At 42.7% G+C, this 20,415-nt stretch overlaps 1 protein-coding gene across 1 annotated transcript in view; it reads right to left on the reverse strand.

Annotated features, from left to right (window-relative positions):
- SYCP2L (synaptonemal complex protein 2 like) overlaps nt 1-20,415 on the reverse strand; it is a 34,584-nt gene that overhangs the window by 5,383 nt on the left and 8,786 nt on the right. The window contains exons 13-31 of the mRNA XM_068931860.1: nt 18,659-18,777; nt 18,107-18,182; nt 17,899-17,944; nt 17,231-17,276; nt 16,125-16,186; nt 14,058-14,106; nt 12,885-12,940; nt 12,184-12,241; nt 11,158-11,314; nt 9,932-9,981; nt 8,775-8,871; nt 7,416-7,567; nt 7,192-7,255; nt 4,843-4,974; nt 4,016-4,137; nt 3,029-3,123; nt 1,396-1,495; nt 1,244-1,302; nt 654-723 (exon numbers count right to left, since the gene is read on the reverse strand). Coding sequence (XP_068787961.1) covers nt 654-723; nt 1,244-1,302; nt 1,396-1,495; nt 3,029-3,123; nt 4,016-4,137; nt 4,843-4,974; nt 7,192-7,255; nt 7,416-7,567; nt 8,775-8,871; nt 9,932-9,981; nt 11,158-11,314; nt 12,184-12,241; nt 12,885-12,940; nt 14,058-14,106; nt 16,125-16,186; nt 17,231-17,276; nt 17,899-17,944; nt 18,107-18,182; nt 18,659-18,777 — 1,610 coding nt within the window. The remainder of the gene's footprint in view (nt 1-653; nt 724-1,243; nt 1,303-1,395; nt 1,496-3,028; nt 3,124-4,015; nt 4,138-4,842; nt 4,975-7,191; nt 7,256-7,415; nt 7,568-8,774; nt 8,872-9,931; nt 9,982-11,157; nt 11,315-12,183; nt 12,242-12,884; nt 12,941-14,057; nt 14,107-16,124; nt 16,187-17,230; nt 17,277-17,898; nt 17,945-18,106; nt 18,183-18,658; nt 18,778-20,415) is intronic.

A 20,415-nucleotide genomic window follows, 5' to 3' on the forward strand; every position in this document is an offset into this window, starting at 1 on the left:
GTACGGCCAGTTTGGCCAGAGGAGCTGATGAAGCCCCACAGCTTGGCAGCATCTCAGATGAGGAGGGTATAAATACAGAGGTATGAGGAAAAGTACAGCCAGGGTCTTAGTGACAAGTTCTGGAAAAGCTGGCTAAAGGGCTGCAGCCTGACACGCTCAGTGCATTTGTGCATCAGCAGTTGCTGCAGAAGGGGATCTGTCTGGGAGCCTGGGAACAGGACCATGAACACACCACAACCCCTACACCATGGAGGGTTTCCAGCTCATGCTGCTGTGGAGTCATGGAAAGATGGAGGAGAGAGAAAGCAGAAGGGCCAAGCTGCTCCTTTCACTCCACCCTGAACAGGGGGAGGAAAGGATGGTGACTCCACCACAGCCTGGGGCTGGTTTCAGAACAAATCCCATTTTCTTGATGCATCAAGACAAGAGGGTCTCACAAGGAACTGGCTGACAGATCAGGCAATGATGCAAAATGCTGCAGCAGCACAGAAAGCCCACTGTGGTTATATTCTACCTGGCAGCAACGGACCTTAGCCAGCCGGTGAAAGAGTTCCCCTCCCCAGACTTCAGTTACTATCTTCTCACTTTCAATACTTATCAATCACATCACAGCTCAGAAAGCCCACCCAAAGCTGCTAGCGTACTACACATACCGTGGTATTCTGGATAGTTTCAACAAAACTCTTTGCTGTTTCACCCAGGGCTGAATCAACAGACTGAATTCTGGAAGAAAGGTAAGTTTAGCTAAGTTTCCTTCAGAGGATTAATACTTACTGATGAAAGTTAAGCAAATTGAGAGATTTGCCAAAAAAAAAAAAAAAAAGCCTGAAGCCCTTTTTGCAACTCAGCTACTTTTTGCCCAGCATTTATGCCAACAGTATCTTTTCTATAAGAAGGGATCTATTCACCTCCTCCCCTAAAACATATAGATGTGACCAGAGGATGCATCTTGCTCCAGATCATGGTACAGGTCTCAAGGTACATAGCCATTCTGCACAACTTCCCACAAAGTCCCTCATTGCTTCCTAGTCCCAATTCAAAACCCTAATGAGGCTGCAAAGGCTTCGTTAATGAACACAGAGTAGAGATGCCACATTGGCATCAGAATACTTCAAGTATTCTTCAAGTACTCTTCCTGAAGTAATACTTCACATATACAAGTATGAGTACAATTAGTACAATTAATGCCCTATTTTACCATTATCTAATTTGTCAGGATGCAAGAAAGCTGGCAGATACATACCTTTGCTTTTGCTGGTTGCAGAAAGAATTCAGTTTGACGGCCTGTGCATTCCAGAAGTCCTAAAAAGAGGTCCCCAAAAATACTACCATTACTTCAGAAGTATCATTACTACCATTACTTCCATGGACGATCACAAGAGAAGTAATACACACCACTGCATCCTTCTCCAGATTGGCTAAGACTTGAGTTTCCTTCTCCAGACTGGCAAGCTCTTCAACAACAATCTTTTGGAAGGTTTCCAGCTTATTTAGCCTAATGATGAAAAACAGAAACAAGTTTGACGTTTTCAGATGCAATAGCACAAGGCAGCTGACAACCCTGCATTCTGCTTTCAGTACCAAACCTGCCTTTAGAGGGAAGCAAACATCTTTGTTGAACTAAATTGGCAAGTTTTGTTCTCAAGTATTTCACAGAGTGTAAGAACAGCTGTAACAAATGGAAGGTGTATTTAGCTAAATATCCTCTCTCAATGAGCAGCCAGTGACCAAGATCTAGGACAGAGCACAGGAAGAGGGTTCACTTTGCAATATGTGCCCTGCACGCTCTCCCAGCCTTCAGTGATTTCTGCAGAGAGATTCCCCAAGCTGAAGACAGCATCTTAGCACAAATAACTTCTGATGGGTTTTTCTTCCATGACTTTAATATGCAAATAGAGTGTTGGTACAGAGTATTAGTAATTTCTATAGCTTAACCAGCTATGTCCTTATTGGTTTGGGTTTTGTCACCTTTCACCGGGCAGTGGGATGTTGAGCAATTATTTGGTCGTGACTTCACAAACACCCCTTCAGATGGCAGGGGAGAACAATTTGGCCCAGTTCTGCCCTCTGCCTCCCACAGCTCTGACTGGCTAAAAGTTACCACCAGTTAATACCAATAAAGCACGGCAGCAGCTCTCCACCATCAGCTCTCATCTTCCACCCCAGAAGACTTCCCCAATTTGTTTTTGAAGTATATAAGCTGCTGCATGTACTTTGCTTGTCGCTGAAGTTCTGCTCATGGGTATTCTTTTGGTACTAGGAATTTTGCATTTTAAAGATTATTACTTCATACCATGTATAATCTAATCCCACAAACCAAATGTGTAGTAGATGAGGAGGCCTGATAGACTTACAGCCAAAGCTTGAGATATCAGTATTTTGCTTAAAATGAATCGATAACTATTATAATTGATTTTTTTTTTTTATTTAGCTCCTATCAGAGAAATCAAACAACTCGTAAAGCAAGAGGATCTATTAAAGGAAGACATCCCACTAGATCAGTGCCTATAAAGTCCACCAGCTGACATTTCTTTAATGCACATGAAAACAATCTATAGAAATGGGTCCCTAACAAAGCTTGAATCATCAGCAACACCACTTACGTTTCTTTCCTTTTTCCCCCACTTCATCAAGTAAACTAGCACGTGATTTCTTTTTTATGCTCTAAAATACATAGTAACAGAAACTACTAAGTATAGAGTATATATTTAAACAGAATTGGGAACACTGGTGACTGTCAGAAGACAGTCTAAGGACTGCTTCATCATCCACTCAACTCAAGCTTACTTTGCACTAATATATCCCTCCTCCCCTTGCAGGAAAAGCAGGATAAGTCACAGGAGCAATGCTTCTAAGACTCTTACTACGGAAAGGGAAAAGAGTGCACAGAGGCTATTTTGCCTTAGAGACCATGATAAACGCAGTAACTTACTGTCGAGTTCTATCACGAAAAGGCATTTCTTTCTCACGTCATTCAGAGACTTAGGTGAAGCTGAAGGTTTGTTTTCAGCAAACAGGGATAGCTTACCTGCACTCATGTATCTGATTCAATAAGGCTGAGACGTTCTTCTCAGAGGTCCTCAGCGCGTTCTGCGCACAAGTCTCCATCCTTTTATACCTGGACTAACCACAGTATGTGTTGTCAAGGAAGAGCAACAGCCCAAACTAAAAACTAAAAATCTTGTTTGCAAAGCATTTCCCTAGAACAAACACTCCATGGGCTGCCTCTCAGTTTAACTGAAACTGGTTTAAGTCAAATTTAAACTTAAGCAACGTGTTCGGCCACATTAGTTACAACAACCAGATCTTTACGCAGCCTATGTGACCTCAGGTCAGGGCTAAGTTATCCCGACCAGCAAAGAAATGAGCTTCACCTATACTCCGACACGTTGTTATTGGCTGCACAAAACCAGGTCTTTGTTAGCACCAGTTCAGATCAGTATTAAAGCAAACCGTGTTCACTTTAATCGTAACTGATTTACATTGTAAAGGCAACCGTTTCCAGCTGTGAGTCAAGGATTAAAGCCAAATTTACTGTGAAAATCTAATACCAACTGAAAAAGAAAAAAAACAAACAAAAAACCATGCACTGCTGATCCAGTACAAATCTGCTCTGCCAGGTCTCCTCTTAGGTCCCCAGTTTAAGTACGCTATCACTCTGTGCTGGATTATATTTCAAAAAGCTTTGATCCGTTCCCTCTGACGAAAGTATTTGAAATACGTAAACAAATCTGAATTTCCAACATATAAATAAGATCCCCTAACAAAACGGAAAAACCTAATTAAAAATTCACTTAGAAGTCATTCTTTGCCTTTCCTATAACACTTCGGAGAACATATAGGTTTTGCAAAATACCTAGAAGAGCTGCAGGCTGCAGACAGCGCAGCCAAAACTCTGTTGTTGGGCATAAAATATAGATGGAATATTTACACTAACTTCCCCTGCTGATTAAATAATAATTTCATTTAGTGTGAGAAAATGGCACACACCAAATACACGAAGAGTGCACATTACCCAGAACAGTTTCTTTAGTTGGCTGGTAAAGCTTTCAAATGCAGTAATAACCCCTGAATCACTGACATCTTCGCTCAGTATCTTGGAAAAAAACGCGTCATCCATTTCAACCATTTTCTGGCCTATAAGAAAGTATAACCCCAGTTAGTACCTTGCTGAGAACTCATTAAAAAATAAATACACATACTATTATTGCAAGATGTAAAAACAGGAACATTTGCTAAAGAGCCAGAATTTAAGGATTGCTCTTCTAGAATTCTCAGGAATAGGAATGAAACTGCCCCAAAAGACTTGTTAGAAAGCAGCATGGAAGAACAGACATGACATGAACCAAACATCAAGAGCAATATACTTACAAATAATGATGCATGTGTGTGTGCACACACACGCACATAGACAAATCAGGCTAAATTTTCACTTATTTTTTCTCCCTCTGTCGTCTAGTTATTCAGTGTGATGCAAGTCTAACCCCCTTTCATTCTGAAGCGACAGTGTTTTGTAGTTCCTTTGTCCATTATTTACAAACTTTTTCTTTGATAGCTCCAGACAATCGCTGTTCAGAAAGACTAGAAAGTGCTACCATCACCTAGCAGTTTCCCGAGCGCATCTTGTGATTAAGGAGCCCGAATTTCCTTTTTCACATCCTTAAAGCGCATTGCTTTCAACAACAGCACCACACAAGATGGCACGTTTGGGTTTTTGGAGACAATGCCCTGCAGAGGATATCTGCTTTCAACCTTCCACATGACTACGATTTTTATCGCCAGAAAAAAAAAAAATGCATGAAGATATTTAAGTACTTCACCTTAATTGCCAGCCTAGCTTACCTGTTTCAGTCTCCTTTTCCTTCTCTGTTGAATCAAAAAGTCTCCTTGGTTTATAAGAAGAGTCAGAAGACAAGTGACTTGTTTCCCAACTGGAAAGTTTAGGCCTCTTCAAGACAGTGCCAGCTAAAATATCTAAAAGGAGAAAAGAGGTTTCAGAATACATCTGATTTGGGGGGGTGTTTTGTTTTTCAGTTCCCCCCCCCCTTCTCCCATGAGGTCTTACCCACCAGCTCCCTCAAGCAAAAACCACCATGGAGCTGCCAGTATTGCAGAAGAGCAGGCAACTTCATTTGAGGGGCCAGCAACACATTTTAACAGGAAAGGACACAAGACTTCACCAGCAAGTCTCCTCCTTTGCAAGGGCAGGCCACTGCACTGCCTCGTGCTGCGCAGATAGCTGGAAAGCCACCATACCTCCAACTTAAATACAATTTGATCCTTGGCCCACTCTTCCCACCAGAAAACCATTATCTGGCTTCTTCCCGCCGTGTTTCCAGCCCCAAGCTTTACCATCTGTCTCTGCCCATTTGTTTCCGAGCTACTTTCAGCTATATAACACAACATTTTTGCATAAATTCATCAGAGGGAGAAAAACTAATCATCCTTAATGGCTTTCTTTTTTCCCCATCTTCACCAACTTTACCACACAGTTGTGTTTTAACCCAGCCACATCCATGTCTCCTTCTGTGTCTGGAATCCTTACCTGACAGATTTTGAAGATTTTTGTACTTCCCCGGATTTCCCAGCCACCAGACACCACATAAAAGCCAGCTGTGTAGGGCACGCACAGCGATGCAGATGCTCAAGTGCAGGCCCACAGTCTCATGTTTTCAATGTCTTGTGAGTGACTTCACTCACTCCTCATGCTCTCCTCAGCACCTCTTCCAACCTGACTTCACCCTTTTTGACTATGGGGAGCCAAATCAAACCACGTTTTGGTCAGGGCACCAAAGATAGGTGGAAGGAAACAGTCCTCCTGCCCAGTGTATATAAGCTGCCTGCAGTGCGTGCACTGAGGTTTGAGGAGCTGTCAGCATGCCCCAGCCTGTCTGGGTACAAACAACAAGGGGCAGGTAGTGCCCAGCTCACCATCAAAAAATTCACCTTCTTCAGGAACATTGAGCAGGAGGTAGCAGGCCATATTTAAAGAAAACTTCCCCCCCCCCCAAAAGAAAAAAAACACACACATTCCCTTGTGTCTCGCTGTCCACTTGCAAGAGTTCAGCAAGTGGGCTGTGTTTGAACAGCTGCCCCTAGGAGTCTGCAGAAGGCAAGACACAGGGAGGTGGTGGAGCTCGGGACACGGAGGGACAGTTGGACTGCAAGCAGCATGCTGAAGTGGCATTTGAGGAAGCTTGTAGATTTAGGGTTCATGGACTAAATATTCAAATGCAGTCATTATCTGCACCTGAAACTCCTGAACAGCACCTTACTTCTGTACTCATATAGTATCAACTCCTCTCCAACTGTAATGCTGCACAGCATATAGTGATAAACCTAAAATCATAGCGTTTTTCTTCCCCAAAATTAAGCTAACACATTGGTACCTTGAAGCTATCTTGATGGATAAGAGACCTGTATCTGGAACATGAACGTAGCTACCTCACGAAAAAGGGAATGCTTTTGGCTGGGCCCAAAGCTTTAGTAACTCAACGCACAGACACAACAACAACTTGAAAACAATCTTTCTCTGAACTAGATCAGCAGCAACAACATGAGCGTGAACACAACGCACAAGCAGCCCGTTGCTGCTTAACTTCCATGAAGTTCAGTTGTTCCCAATCACAAAAAGACTGCACTGCAGTTCTGAGTTAGTTTACGCAGACGCATTTTTCATTAAAAAAAGAAACAAGAATACACCTACACTGTTAAAGGCCACCATTACTTCAAAAACCTACAATAATCAAAAGCACCTGTACACGTTGCCATCTCTATATTCTCAGATATAGAGGCAGCCTCTTTCAAAACTTCTTTATATTTAAGCCTCACCGCACTTTCAAGTCATTAAGAATTAGTCTGGGGGTTTCTTCTTTTACCCATTTCACATGTTTAACTCTTAGAGCCACTAGTTTGTAAAATCCCACCTCTCGATAGCTACATCCTCTGTCCCTCTGATCAAGGCCAGGGTTTAAGACTGTTAGCAATGAATTCAAGAAGGTATACAGAAACATCGTACCACATATACTGCCATAATATATAAAACAGAAAAAAGGAAGTTTTTTCTTGTGTAAAAATATCCTTAAGCATCTCAGAAAGCTCAGTGCCAGCTCGTCTTTGAAAGAAAACAGCTTGGCCAACATCCTTTTCTGCCTTTTTAACGTCTCTTCCACGTTACTGAGACTAACGTACCTGAGTCCTTCCGCTTAAACAGTTGTTCTTCTCTCAACAATTTGTCAGATGCATCAGGAAACTTCTAAGGAGAGAGAAGAGAAAATAAATAAATAAATAAGAGAGAGGTAACCATTTGACAGCTCATGTGCAGCATAAGTAAACACAATGCACTGCTTCCGATTTTCACATGAGAAGTAGCCTGGCCACAGATCAAAAAACATTTGAAGTACTGCATATTGCACCTGTGTTGGCTTCTCTTCAGTGTTGGAATAGTCCTCAGCAGAAGCATTAAATGATGCCAGATCCCCTTCCAGCTCCGAGTGCATTTCATCTGCGTGAGAGATCAGCCAAACCATGCAGGCAATTGATTTTGAACCCTGTATTGACCAAAACACTAAAACATTGAGTTTAACTAAATATCAAGAAGAGGGGAAGAAAAAAGGAAGAGAAAAAGAAAAAGAAGGAAACAAACACCATCTTTTCTATCTTTCCACATGTACAAAGGGAAGAGACAGTGTCTCAAACTCAATCCAAAGGCTGTTTTATTTCTGGCTTCCCTTTAAGATCATTCCTTCACCTCCCATTGAGGCTGCAGGACTTAAGTCTGCAACACTGTATTTAATGTCACCTTATTCCAGCACAGATATTCTCAGGAGAAAGAAGTGGGGGCAGAAAAAAATTGACCTTTACAATACACTTCACAGTAGAATAACATCCAGGAAGTCAATAGCAAAAAATAAACAACCATCTCAGTGTAAAAACCCACACACCAGACCAAGAAGATAGGCCACTTAAGTGTTGGTGGAATATTTTTGTGAGTTACAAGCTTTTCCTACCCAAGTTACACTGCAATCCCCAGCCCAGAGGTTGAAATATCATAATGTATTGGGACATACTATATCCCTTAACATCACTCACAGCAGGTTTGTGTAGCTTCACACTGGCTGAGGAAGCACAGATAGTACTGTGGAAGTTTGTAATAGTGTAAATACTATATGCATTTTCGCTCACACTGCAGCTTTAGATATACTATAAAAAAATTGACTATTAAAATCACAGAAAAGGAGAGAAAAACACTTTCAACCAAGTTCATCCAAAGCACGGTCTGCATCTGTATCAGTAACCGCTTTACAACATAAAAGAAGAAAACTCCAGTTTCTAGGCATCCCACACATTAATATCTACAGCTTCTCCCCTGCCTTTTAAGATACCAACCATAATGCTCTGGGGAATCTTTTTTCCCCCCCTCCTCCAAGGCACAAAAAATAGAGGTTTAGGTGCAGATAACAGATTAGCCTCAATGAAGAGGGTAGCTTGACTGCAAACAGAAGAAAGCCCCCCAAGGAAGGGCACCGACGAGCCGCCCTTCCCCACGAAGCTACATGATTTAGGCACTAGATTGCACAGCCCTCGTCCCCCAACTAACACTCCTTCTCTTCAGGGGGCTTTACCACAAACTTTACCCAACTTTATAGCCATTACAAGAGCTATCACATAGCAGAACATTTACAAACAAGGCGTGATGGAAAAAGGCAAAATTTGAGCAAAAAACCCACCAAAACAACTTTTCTAATACTTGAACAAGAAGCAAAGAGAAATACCAGGAACTTCCACAGTAGGTAAATCATCTGTCTTGGCATTGGATGTGCCTTTTTTCTTTAACTTTTCCTTCTGAGTGCTTGGCCTTGAAACTCCCAACTAAAAAAATAATAATAAAAAAACCACTTTCAAGTGTGAATTTTATTTAAGTATTTTTTATTTAAGCATATTTTAAGCATTTAACTAAAATGCTGACACTTTTTGAAATATGCCTAACATACTGATGGGCTCTCTCCAATGCTGAAGGAGATTTCTTCCCTGAAATTAGATGGTTACCAAAATATTCTCTTTAATCAGTAGAATTACACAGTGGATGACATTCTTCGTAAGCAAAATCACAGCATTTTAGTCAAGAAAGAAAAGAAAAGGCTTTTGGGGAAAGAAGTGCTTAGTACAGCTGCCAGCTCTACAGTGATTTTCCAAACTTTCTGTATTCACGTGGAAAACACTTTATGGCATTCAACATACAGCGCTTACTAGCTGGGCACTGGGAAAGTTTGGCATTGTTAAACTATATTTTCCTTTGCTTGGTGTATGGTCCACATATCATTTCTCCTCCCCCCAGTATAATTCATGGTTAGTTTTCTGGAAGTGGAGAAGTTCAGAGCATGAGCCAGGGGGACACACGGGACTTGGACAACACAGACCTGAAAATTGCCACCAGGACATACAGGGAAGAACAGGAGGTTTCTCAAGGCACTGGCTAGCAGGACTGGCCCAGAGGAGAGCGTAGAGACATAGCACGGTAGGACCCAACTAGGATTTTTATAGGTATTTGAATAGGCTGCTCTAACTCTTTGGCATGTATCTAGAGCCAAACTTGTTACCATTGTAATTACGTTCACATTACCTAAAGCAGAAGTCACACCAGACATGCCAGTTCCTGCCCAATATGTCACACAGAAACATAATAATAGTTTAAGAATAATTTGTGTAGAGCTCACGTATGGTTGTTTCTATAAAATTCCCCATCTTCTGCTAAGATCTCCTTATTTCTCCAACCTCTAGAGGACCAGTACATTCTCAGAAACATTTAGTTGGTTAAAACATTTGAGAAGACAGATAACACCAATTTATTTAATTTCAATTAAGTTGTACATGTGTTTTGCATATGCAATGCTTTGAATTCTAAAGCACAGTAAACATTACAGGTCCTTACTTTCTTTGTCTGGTAATCACTGCCACTACTTGCAGAAGACACTGGAAGCACTGCAAGGAGAAAAGTTTTCCTGGTTACTGACAACGTAATTGTGTGTCTTTTCCACTTAGAAGTTTGCACCATGGCTAAGAGTAACTTAATTTTAAATTGGATTTTCTGTGCATTTACAAGAATAAACTTCACAACATTTGTGCAGAGCTCCAACAATTCATTCTTACAAAGCTCCCAAGTGGTGCAGAACTGAGCAATACTTAGACTCACTGCATCCAAAGCAGGTCCCCCAAAAAATGCAAGTATGGCAAGCTCATTTTGATAGTGCCTAAGCCTCAGCTGGGAAGCGTGGGCTGACACAGGAGCAAAAGCAAACTCTTGCAGAACGTGTCCACTTCTGGGCTCCCCAGTACAAGAGAGACATGGCACCACTGGAGAGAGTCCAGCGGAGGGCTACAAAGATGATGAGGGGACTGGAGCATCTCTCCTATGAGGAAAGGCTGAGGGAGCTGGGCCTGTTCAGCCTGGAGAAGAGAAGACTGAGAGGGGATCTGATCAACGTGTACAAGTATCTGAAAGGGGGGGCGGGGAGGGGTGTCAAGAGGATGGGGCCAGCTTCTTCTCCGTGGTGCCCAGCGACAGGACAAGAGGCAACGGGCAGAAACTGACCAACAGGAAGTTCCACCTAAACCTGAGAAAAACTTCTTTATGGTATAAAGCATAATTTCTCCCTCACTTTTCTTTAGCTTTTTACTCCCAGCAGGGACCAACAGCGAGGCTCATCCTCCACATGAGGCGGAGAGAGATCCCAACTCTTCTTAGGGCAACTTAGCTCAAATTCAGAGGCCCCGGCAGCTGCAGAGCACAGCTGTCGGGGAGGTTCGCTGCCTGCTGGCTCTGAGCAAGGGATGCTCTCGCGCTTTACCGCAGCTGAGTTTTCAGACCGCTGGCAGGATGAGCATCTGTCGGAGCATAAAAGGGAAGTGGGCAGCCTTGGTCTGTGCATTGAGCAGCTGCTGAAGACGTATTTGCCGTGCCAGCTAGGTTTCAGGAGGGATGAGAAAGTGAAGGGAGGTGGCTGTGGCTCGGCCCATCCCACTGGGATTGGGGATCCCCCAACCCTCCTCCTCGAGCCACACAAAACCCATCAGCAGCTATTTCTTTATCTGCCCTGTCACCCTCTCATCACACAGTATGTTGCGCACAGCAAAGCACTAACAGCAGACTAAACCTACCTTTTAGTTTACTTCTGACCCTGGGCCTTTTTCGGGTGTAATCAAGAGATCTTGGCAACGATCTTTTCTGAGAGTCAAGGATCCAGCTTTTCTCACTCGGACCAGTGCTTGCATTTTCACTGTTACTTTCAGAGAAAAGATGTTTCCTGTAATCAGACTAAAGACACTATTAGCAGTGAGCCCTGCTCAGTCAGTTGGCTCCCACCTTCCACCCAGGAAGCCCCCCAGCCCTTTCCCCTTGTTTACTAGCAAATTATCCCCTTTCTTCCTCCCCACAGTGCAATACCTAAAGTATTTTAAGCTGCAAAACCTGCCAAAACAGCAACTAAACTGTTAACTGTCAAATCAGCAGCGTAAAAAACAGTAAGAGATGGGCACCTGCCCTTTGCCAGTGGGATGTTTAGTGTCTTCCTTCCTCATGTCCCCCTCCCTTCTGCTCTGGATTAAAGAGCTTTCAGCAGGGGTTGGGGCGGGGGGGTAAGGAGAGGGAAGCGGGAGGGGAAAAAAAAACCCTAAAACGTCTGAGCTGCAGCCAACAGCTCAGCTAGAAAAAAAAGAAATCAGACATTCACTTACTGCTCTGACAGCCTCAGTGCACCCCGTGCATTACTTTTAGTGGCAGCAAGTAGCCTGTTTTCAGACTCGGGAACGGGGACGGATGCTTCAGACGGCTCCTGGCTTGTTTTAAATGTCACTTGCCTACTGCCATCCCGCTCCCTCCGAGGGGGCTTTTGCCTAGCGCTGAACGCGCGTGGCCGGTTCGCACACCGATGCCTTCAACGCGCACTTGCCAGGGCTGGAGGAGGTGCAGCTGCTCCTCACCCTCCCCACCACTCGCCAGCACGCAGGTCCGGGGACGCACAAAAAACACGTTTTCAGCTCAGCAGGGAGCAGTGGCTAGCAGAGATACAAGCCCGCGCTGAATAAGCCTAAACTTCAGGCTTATTCGAGGGCGTAACCAGCACGTCCTCACCCGCACGCACGGCCGCCGCGTGCTCTAGGGACGGTAAAGCACGCATGACCTACCCGCCTTCTCTCGAGCTTGCTGGAGTCCCGAGTCTTGTTTTCTGTTTCCTGACTCCTGCTAAGGAACCCATAAAGACATGAGTTGGACTAGAGGGAGGTCCGATAATTCATCGCAGCAGCATAGAAGGTGTAAAAATATATGACAGTCGTATAGAAGAGACGCAGCCAAATAGCGGTAGAAGGGGTCTTCGACAGATCAGCAGGATAGCCAAATTATTAATGTGCAGTAATTAGCCAAGTTTTTCTTCTTTGGTTGGTTTTTGAAAGTAACAACCCAGGAATACCCGAAGTTTAGCAACAACAACAACAATCAGGCTACCTACTTCAAAGTGGCAATTCCCTGGCAGCTTTATCGTAACCAGAGATGGCAAAGGAAAGGCAGGGTATTGGCTTTTGAAAAAATGCTCAAAATCAGTTGTATAGGTGCACATACATATATTTATAGGTGTAGGCATTTTTTTGAAGTCAGGTCTTTACTGTCAGACTAGACAGAAGTCATTTTTCTTTCTAGTGACTCTCGCATTCTCAGATACAATTTTAGTACTGATAACATGCGCAGCTACTGTGACAGCTAAGCCAAGAACTATTTTATTAGAAGCGTCACATAGCCCTCTTAATCCTAACTTAAAATAATTTAACTAATGCAATGAATTCTTAATTCAGGTCAACAGAGCCTAAGTGGTGTGTGTACAAGTCTATACCTCTGATTTTGTGAGGACGACTTCTGTCCAAGGATCTTTCCTTTGGCTTCAGCGACCTAAAACAGAAGCACAACTTGTCTTAAAGTTTAAGTACCCTACAAAGTAATCTACAAAACTAAAATGCCCGAGGACTCACTCGGGAGGGCTACAGAGGAGCGGACTACAAGCAGTCCAGCATGGAGATTCCCCTTTTAATTGTAAGGGATTTGTTGATTGAAACAGCATCGTAAGTGATAATTGACAAACATTTGTGTTCTCAAGTAGTGCTATTTCTCTTTCCCCTTTATGAATAATGCTCAGGGGAAACCTCATTTAAGCAGCGATAACAACACTAGTGCTAGTGCACTATAAATATACCATGCAACACCTAGACAGATTTTGGACAGGGCTATTTAAACACTGCTAAGCATGCCACGAAGCAGGTTTTTATGCTGACACCCCGTGGCAGTACTGAGGAGCAGGCGATGCCCAGCTTTTTGACAGAAATTTGGGATGTCCAGTTCAGCACCCACCATCTCCTGGTTAATAGGAAGCACCGATTGCCCAGGGAAGGGGCTGGAAGCTGAAGGGTTTATATGGCAGAGCCACCTTACAAACCAGTTTTCTGCCTCCTGGGAAAGGCTGCACTGGTCAGAGTTTCAGAGCAGGCACAACTGCAAATTTTTGTTTGATTCTCTAACAATCTGCAAACATCAGTCAAGCAGAATTAAAAACAAAACATATGTGACAACTGACTTTAAACAGAGGTTCCCAACATAAAGTGTTGCTGGAAACAGATTTTGGGTCCTCTCTTTTAGCACAACATGGAAGGCACTCAGCACAGCTCTTTCAGTATTCAGTAAAATGAGAACAGATGCTGGCCTTCCATTGCAAAGACATCCCACAGCCTCATCTGAGCAACAGCTCAAATGCCTATTGCAACTAGCTTTATCATACCACAGCCATGACAAAATTCAAGAAGTTATCAACAATTTTGGGGGCAAAACATTTCCATACACCTTACAGAAATAAACAAGAACCTTGGATTGCCAGTTATCTGTGACTTTTGTTACAGCAGCACGTCCACCCTTATTGCATTTCTGCAGTAAGCGATACAACCTGCTCCAAGTTACCACTGTCAGCTGCTGATGTGGGACCTTAGCAGGCTCCTGACAAGTTCTGCCTCAACTTTACCTTTTCATGGCTTGCAGAGTCCGAGTTTTCAAAGTCATAGAAATCGCTCCTGCAAGGCAAGGTACAAGAGACAGTGGCATACCATCATGAACAATCAAGCTATAGAACTTCACTGAGAGCACTGGGTGGGGTGGGGAGGATACTACTTTTAGCATGTATAAACCCTGTTATACAGCAAACACTTAAAGATTTTATATGCCTAAAACTTGAGCTGAAAAAACAGCATCCTAAACAAATACTTGTCGCTTTCCTACTCAGTCTCCGTTATTGTCTTACTTCATTCTCACACCTTATTTCAACCGTATTTTTTTTTATTTTCAGATAAACTTTCAAAAGACATAAGCAAGTCAGCTTATGTATGACTATGTAGCAGACAAATCAGTAATAACAGTATGTGGTAGGTAGGAATCATGAATGCACTGAAAAATGACTTCAGAAATATTTAAAAGAAAAAAAATAATTTAATTTACTTTTGAAAATTCTAGCATTCAATGGTTGCTCTCTAATCACTTCTCTGTATGCATTCAGATTTTGTTTCCCCGCCTTTCAAAATTTAAAATAAAGATTATCCCAATTTCTTTCTCTAAATCTCAACTATTTTTTAAAAGTTAAAAATTAGTGCTCAGCATAATTTAGACTTTCCTTTTCTTCCTAGTAGAGGAAATATTAAGAATCAGACTCCCTTTCTTTTAAAGCTTCCTAAAGGAAAAGAGAAATACACATTTTTAGATGAAACACTAGAGGGAGCAGAATGATTGAGCTAAGACATCCTTCTCCATCTCTAACTTCTACTCTGCCACTCCTGTTCTACAATCGCTGTGCTGTATGAGCTATTTGATCTGAAGACATAGAACTTATAGCGACGACGTTGTACATGAATTCTTCCATTCTCGTCCACGACCAATACAAAAAACAAAAAGTCATCTAAACTTTTTTTTTTTTTAAAAAAAAGAGGCAGTAGACTAAACTAGGACACCCAGGAAAACACTGAAACATTTCAGAGCTTTATCCCTACCAGATATGGCTGCATCTTGCAAGATCACATCCAGAATGCAACCTTTGGAAAGCAAGTACTATTATTTCTGTCCATGGCAAGTAGCAATGGATTTCTTACCTTCTTAAAACAACTCCCTTGAAAAGTGGGAGGTAAAATTGAGCTTTAATATTTTTTTCTATGTTTGTCCAGCTTCAGATTAAAGACCACATTGCATGAGCTGCCGCCAGAGACCCATCTCCCAAAAATCAGAGTGTCCAAGAAGGTCACGGGTTGCAAGATGATGGCCATGTCTGGAAGATGCCACTGCTATCCTTCCCTTGCTGATGCTGCAGCACGGTCCAGGTACCCCTAACAGGCAAAGTTGCTTCGGACCGCTGCAAGCAACTGGGACAGCTGCAGTCTTTGGTGTAGGGGCCATTTGCTTTCCTTCTCAGCAGGATAAGTTAAGTTGCACACACAGCTTTGCTGGCAAAGAGTGTAGAGAGTGCACAGGAGGAGGGTGCAACATGCAGGGCCAGGACAAGCTTCCAGGACCAAGGAGAGCGTAAATCACTCCAAAACTCTGGAGCGCCTCTGCCCACAGTGCCACCAACTTTAAAGTGTGAGCAGACCGCTGGATGGGGGTAGGGGAGGGCAGCAGATAGAGAAAGAGTCCATCCTGGAAGTCTAGGTCGTGGGACACCAAAGAGCTGAGGCAGTATCAGAACAGCTTAGATACCCACAAATCAAACTGCTACTCATAGCTCTGCATGGCCACAGTCCCCTCATCCTCCAGAGGATCAAGGAAAATAGAAAGGCTAACAGGGCATAGCATTACAAAGGTAAGGGCATTTTTGGCAGATCAGAATTAGCTTCTCCTCAAGTCTTAATTGCAGTGGGGATCCAAACGTCCCACGAGAGATGAGCTGTGAACTGTCTAAATGCAACTCTATAGCTGGCTGCTTGTTGCTTTGATAAAGTTCATACCAGAAGCACTTTTTTCCTCTCCCTCCCGCCAATAGTGCTAGAAATAGTCTAAAAATTGCATGGCGCACCAAACCCAATACGTGCTCAAGCCTTATGTATCATACCTGGCTTCAGTCTTCTGCTTGACCAAACTTGATTTTCTATTTCTCTTTTCCCAGGCATCATCCTTCAAAAGGAGAAAGGAGTTCCAGGATCTCAAACTATGATATGCTAAGTAACATTATTCCTAAAAGCATCATGCTAAAAGCAGAGATAAGGAATATTGGGAAACATCTGGTCTTTTAATCACAACAACCACCTGGCTATAACTATTTCCTGTAGCTCTTTCCTACCAGGAAGTGTGGGAGTCCTGGAGGTAAAATGAGGGGAGAGGGAAGGATACGGAGGAAATGTAACTTAAAAGCATTGAATTAATTATGCAGTGAGCACTGGTTATGCAGCCTTTGAACGGTAAGTCTAGGGGCGAAAAAAAAATCTAAACATAGTACTTGGAAATGTAAACCAAGACATAAGTCTAAAATCCAGGTTCACAGATAAGCTGAGTATCTACCTCATTCATGAAATTAAATTCATTGTTAAATTCAGGAGTTTATTTTCTCTTGTATTCTGCACAGATTATTTTTGTATTTGGACAGAGATTTCAGAGATTTCCAAGTGTTCAAGCAGTCTAAAGAGAGAAATGCAGCTACAGATGTCTTTCTGTTACTTGTGGTTAGTTTACCCAGGTTGCAAGCTCCTGTGCCAGGAGTACAGAGATCTGACCTGAGAGGATCAGGGCTCAGGTTGAAAAACTGAGTAAACGTGGTTGCACATTTCCAAGATCTGCTTCGTTTTAGAAAGCAACTCTTCGCTCTTGGACATTGCACCTAAAATCTTGCAACACACAAGCCTGTCCTGCACAGAGCCAGGCTGGTTACTTACGCACTGTATTCCTGTATCCCGAGCATAGGCAGGTTATATACTGACCAAATTCAGCGGTGCTTGAATTGCCAGCTTTGGCATAGTTAGGCTGCAGGAGACAGTCATTGCCTGTGCAGCACGATCCCAGGGCCAAACAGCACATTACACCAGGTACCACATCACACGGGCTCAGGACACTGCTCACTTGCAGGACTGGGTCAACCCAGCCCAGATGACTCCTGCAACTCCACGAGAGTGCCTAATCCCTGCACCAGACCCCTTCCCTTGGGCGGCCCCGAGACACACGCACCTTCGGTGTCGATTCCTCTACGGGCTCTTCTTCTAGGGGCTTCTCACTGGGGACAACCAGACACATTAGAGGAACACAGGATTAAGGGCCTTTCATTCAAAATCCAGACAGGCAGTTTATGAAGTATTAAGAGGAAAAGAACTTGCACTGATAAGCCTACTAGCATCAGACTGGCAATTTAAGAGGTACATAAAGTAGAAATCTAACAAGTAGCTCTACGCTAGCCCAACTTGTTAACCAAAAGAACTGCCATCCTGCCTAGCTCTGAAGAAAGGTATAATGCCAAGGCGGACCCATATTCACATGATGCTACACAAAAATCGTGACTGTCATTTTTGAACAGCTACATATCTGGGGAGCTCCGAGTACACTGCTGAAGTTAGACTCTGTAATAGAGGTGCATGTTCATCTTTTGTTTGAAATAAGTCACAGATGAGAAGGAAAGGTCACACCAAGCTAGCAGCCAAGCCAGTAACCAAGCATGACTGTTCTGTAACTCTGAAGTGCTGTAACACCAGACAAACCACCCTGCAAGTCAGTGTGGCAAAATTGATTTTTTTTTTTAATTTAATAATTGATAGGGTAATCCTAGAAGTCACATGCATTAAAACCCTGACAGAGAAGAGGGGGTGGAAAGAGTTGCAACTCTTTGTCTTCAAGACACTTACCTAGGCTTAGCTTTTGTCCTTGGAGATGGAGTTTTGGATTGTTTTGCTGAGGGAGGCAAGGAAACTACAGCTTCACCCTCTGGAGGTACTATTAAATTCTTTGTCTATTCTCTTTGGAAGGCCCACAAAAGCAGAGCCTTCGCAGAGCATCACCCAAATAACACTTAAGTGGGTCAGACTTCAGGAACCGAAAGGAGCCGGGCCTGACCTGGGCCTGGGTTAGCATCCTCCATGTCAGTCTGCTGGCTCACTGTAATCATGGTGACACTGGAGTTAACCGTTTTCTGCTTGGAGACATGAAATCATAAACAGAGCATGCATGTAATCAATAAAAAAAAAGTTTAAGAACTTGAAGAGAGATTTTCAGTGCTAGCCTGTGGCAGCAGCTGGACCACAAATCTTTCATTAGCTATATGTATATATATATATTTATATATGCATACACAGATATGCACACAGACACACACACCCCTGAAACTTTTTATATTTTTATAAAATCTCACTAAAAAGAGAATGCTTCACACTAAAAGCATCGCACCAAAGTACAACTTTTTTTCCTTTTTAAAACTGCTTTGTGAAATTGCAGCACTGGAAGCAAGTATCTAGGAAGCCGACTTCCCACTGATTGAGAGGAAGATGTTGTCAGACCTGGGTACAAATTAATTTTTTAAAAGAAGTTTTAACTACACCTATTGAAAAAAGCAGACTAGAGGGGAAAATGGGTACAAAGACTTTATTTCACCATACACGAAACACTTACTGTTACGGTGTCAGCTAACTGCTCTCTGTGCCGAGAGTCTAGGATGTCTGAGAGGGAGTCTGTGTTTTCAGAGCTGGAAGGATTTTTCTTCCTCTGTAGATTACTGGACTCCGGTATTACTGCAGAACAACAACCTTAATGAGAATATTTTTGCTGTAACTGAACATCCAGACCTTTCTTTTCTTAAGTACATACATAAAGGCATAACAATATGACTTAATAGGGACAAACTTCTCATGATCATGTTTTATTAAACAAAAACATGAAACATCTCCAAATTACCCAGTGCAGAATTGTAATGCTAAGTAAATGGCATCTTGACCCTACCCATTGAAAGTCCCTCATAGTGTGTGAAGATGTATACATTTATCATCCTGTTGCTATCTCAACTCTTTGCTCAGGAAAGCATAAAACAGTCATTTATGTCTGACTAAAGCAAAGGACCAGTGGGACCTTCCACCATTTCTGGTTCACTGGATTGAATATCAGCTAGGCAGTGCAAAACATGTTTCACTGGAAACGTATGACCTTCCACCCTTTGTGCTGCGGGACTGCTCTGAGTAGTAATGCAGTCTTGTACCTCCGCGTGTGCTTCACAGATGCTGAAGAAGCAGAGCTTCTCCCTTTCTTACTTTCTCCCGAGCTTCCAGAAGGACATCCTCCTGAGCATCTGGAGGACCTCCATTACAGCTTGTTTTGGGTAATAATTTGGGGGAATGAAAGAACTACTGAACAAGGTACTCTCTCAGACATTGAAGGCTAGAAAAAAATTTAATAACTGTTTAGGGTATTACACAGAATCACAGAATAGTTGGGGTTGCAAGGGACCTCTGGAGGTCACCTCGCTCAACCTACAATCTACCCTAATATTCTCCCAGAGTAATCTGAAATCTACTATAAGTAAAAGAAAAGCAAAAGTTTGCTTCCATCATGGACGTAGAAAGCATGCTACCTAATAAGTGCTCTTCAACTTGTACTTCGTTATCCAAGATGGTGGATAGTAGCAGTGGAGAAAAAAAAAAAAAAGTTGAGCTCATTGCCTTAGAAAACACAGAAAGATCTCTTAAGCAAGTTACACCAAAGGTTTATCTACACTAAAATACAGTCACATTTTAAACGTTTGCCGTCAGCGTGTATTAAGGAGCCATAGAATTCTACATCATTACGTCCTTGTTCACATTGACTGCAGACATCACACTAATATACGCTCACCACTGTCTGAAGTAAAATTCTATTTTCTAACAAGAAAATATACCAGATTTCAAACAGAAGATACCGCTACACAAAAGTAAGTCACCTCCCCAATAGCTTGATACTGAAATTGAGCTAAAGAAACGTTTCCCTTTTAAGATAAATTTTGATTCTGTCTCTTGCTTGCCTTTGATTCAAAGGAGCTTTTCCTCAAACTGTGGATCGCAACCTTGATAGGGCGCTCAAAACAGGTTAGAGGGAAAAGGAAGAAGAAACTACTTTGTCTTCCCCTATCGCTGGACTTGGACCTTCTTTTGCATAAGGCACAAGCATCACATTGTACCTTTCAGACTTCATGTTCCCTCAACATCCATCATATTCAGATTAAACCAGGCTCCAAGTCTGTCACGCCATCTACACACTGGATTACGTTACCTGCCTGCAGTAGTACAAACTAAATTCAGCCAAAAGATACTAGAGGATAACATCCTGTAGGAGACTATCACAGGCAGCACAGGAAAGGACAGTACCATATGATCTCCTCACAAACAATTCAGTGTGTCCAA

The sequence above is a fragment of the Struthio camelus genome, chromosome 2 (assembly GCF_040807025.1).
Source record: "Struthio camelus isolate bStrCam1 chromosome 2, bStrCam1.hap1, whole genome shotgun sequence".
Taxonomy (NCBI): domain Eukaryota; kingdom Metazoa; phylum Chordata; class Aves; order Struthioniformes; family Struthionidae; genus Struthio; species Struthio camelus.